The sequence below is a fragment of the Convolutriloba macropyga genome, chromosome 8, assembly GCF_964194025.1.
Source record: "Convolutriloba macropyga chromosome 8, txConMacr16.3, whole genome shotgun sequence".
Lineage (NCBI taxonomy): Eukaryota > Metazoa > Xenacoelomorpha > Acoela > Convolutidae > Convolutriloba > Convolutriloba macropyga.
The window spans coordinates 64,692,599-64,695,098 of NC_134475.1; the positions used below are offsets into that span (position 1 = coordinate 64,692,599).

The 2,500-nt window shown below is 30.2% G+C and overlaps 1 protein-coding gene across 1 annotated transcript in view; it reads left to right on the top strand.

The window, feature by feature from the left end:
- Positions 1–592: 592 nt before the first annotated feature.
- LOC142344267 (calcineurin subunit B-like) overlaps positions 593–2,500 on the top strand; it is a 13,040-nt gene continuing 11,132 nt past the window's right edge. The window contains exon 1 of the mRNA XM_075395840.1: positions 593–1,095. Coding sequence (XP_075251955.1) covers positions 924–1,095 — 172 coding nt within the window. The 5' untranslated portion in view covers positions 593–923. The remainder of the gene's footprint in view (positions 1,096–2,500) is intronic.

The window sequence follows — 2,500 nt, forward strand, 5'->3', positions numbered from 1 at the left end:
AACTAATTCATGCTCCTCCTGTTACAGAGCACGTGCCATTACATAGTGAATCAATAGTGTAAAAATATGAGGCACGTGCGTCGGGGGCGTGCAAAGACAAGCACCCCATAAGTCGGGGAGGGGGCACAAACGGAGAAGATCCGGATTTCGATTAATACGAGGTTGAGGTTCAGCAAATAGATTTTCAGTCCTTGAAGCGTTAAAAACATTCTGAATCAAAGTTATAAGTATTTTAGTTCGACAAACCGAAGATAATATTTTCAAAAATTAGACCCAGATCAGCGCCCTTAAGGTTTTTAGACCCAGATCATCTGCCCAAGCTTCCTTTGCTTTCCGGTAAAAAAAATGTTATTCGCCGTAGTTCTGACATTATTGCCCAGTGGAGCTTAAACCCGTGCGAAAAATTTAAATGGATATGGTGTCTGCATGGGTAACTATGGCTAATATTAGTATCATCATAGTTGAAGACAATAATATGCATTGACTTTTTTAATATAATATTTTTTCGCCAAAATCCTCAGCTACTGTATATCGTATGCTCGTATTAAAGTAATAATGAATAAAAGCATACAGCACATTATTTTATGTAAGAATTAAAATGCATATTCTTACAGTGCGACGTCAATTATTCTCTTGATGAAAAAAAAAGACTAGAACACAAGATTTATAAACGTAGAACACAAAACTCGACCAGAGTATTTTTTTAGCCGATATTCACGAATTCAGATCAAATGTTAATTTAAACAACAATTACTCGTGTTTCATGTATTTTTAATACCCCAATCATATAACTTTTGATCAGAATTACGCTAAATAATACGCTAAATTAAAGAAAATTGTCTACATTTCAAACACTGTTATATTTCTACATAATGTAGACCCTTATCAAACTAGCTCTCTTTGAGTATCATATCACGCAAGCTATGGCGTTAGAGGAAAGAAAGCGTGATTACTTAGTTAAAAATACAGTTTTCACACTGGCACAGGTTAACCACTTGGTCCATTTGTTCAATTCTGTGGCATCAGAGCCTGGCAATGACAACCAGTCCTCTTCAACTGCAGGAGAAAATGGAGCCACCAATTTGAACCCAAAAGGTTTGATACAATACTTGATACGGAACGGCTTTCGTTTCTACCCGATTTTATTTTAGTTTTTGTTTTGAAATTTAACAAGACGGCTCGGCCGATAATGTGTGAAAAACAGAAAATTTCAATATTCAACTTGGAGGACCTAAAACTTTCTGCTTTCTGCCAACAAGTGCCCCTAGCAAATGAAGTGGACCCGTGTATGGAGAAAAAAACCCAATGCCAATATACCCAAGTTGATAAAATAATAAAAATCCACACAAAAATCCATGTCAGTTTCGAAGAGAAGTGAAGCCCTTTTTGGAAGGGGAGGCATTGAAAAGATTCAAATATAAAAGTTACCCTTCAGGATGGAAAGTTTTCGAGAAATTTTAATTATTGAAACTTGATTTCTCCGCTAAATCTGGGGACTACCAAGCTGGTTGTAACCATGTTTGGTTGAATTCAATATTATTATTATTTTTATTATTATTATTATTATTATATTATTATTATTATTATTATTATTATTATTATTATTATTATTATTATTATTATTATTATTATTATTATTATTATTATTATTATTATTATTATTATTATTATTATTATTATTAGTATTATTATTATTATTATTATTATTATTATTATTATTATTATTATTATTATTATTATTATTATTATTAATATTATTATTATTATTATTATTATTATTATTATTATTATTATTATTATTATTATTATTATTAGTATTATTATTATTATATTATTATTATTATTATTATTATTATTATTATTATTATTATTATTATTATTATTATTATTATTATTATTATTATTATTATAATTATCATTATATCCAAAATATACATTTTATCCCCCTGTTGAAACTACCAGAACGATTATTTAGCATAATATTTCAATAGTGCATTTGGCCATGTCTCTCGACCGATGGCCATGCCTCAGCGGCCCATGGGACTTTATATGAAACTATCACAACCGAACAAGTGATTAAATTATCAGCTGAATTCTGAGAAAACATGCTTGTAATACCCCAGTGCTAATCAGATTATTGAATGAAATGATCAAACGGGAGAAAATGAAAATCAAACGGTAAAGGATTAATTGGCAAATTGGGTTTTTCGGCATTGAATATAATGTCATCTAAACAAGTTGAACTTGTGGCCTTTCTTACCTGTTTAATTCCAGAAAGCGAATCTTAGTACATGTAAAAGAGACATTACAATGCGGGATATGGCGACAAAGGAACAATTATACTAATTGGCTTCCAAAATTAGAAAACAAACGATGATACAACTTGTTTTTTTTTCAATTCAGTGCCCTATTTTATTGTAAAATCCAGTATAATCTGCGATTTAAAACTTTGCGAAGTAATTATATCATAAACGTTTAAAAGTCCAGTAAAAAATCAGCA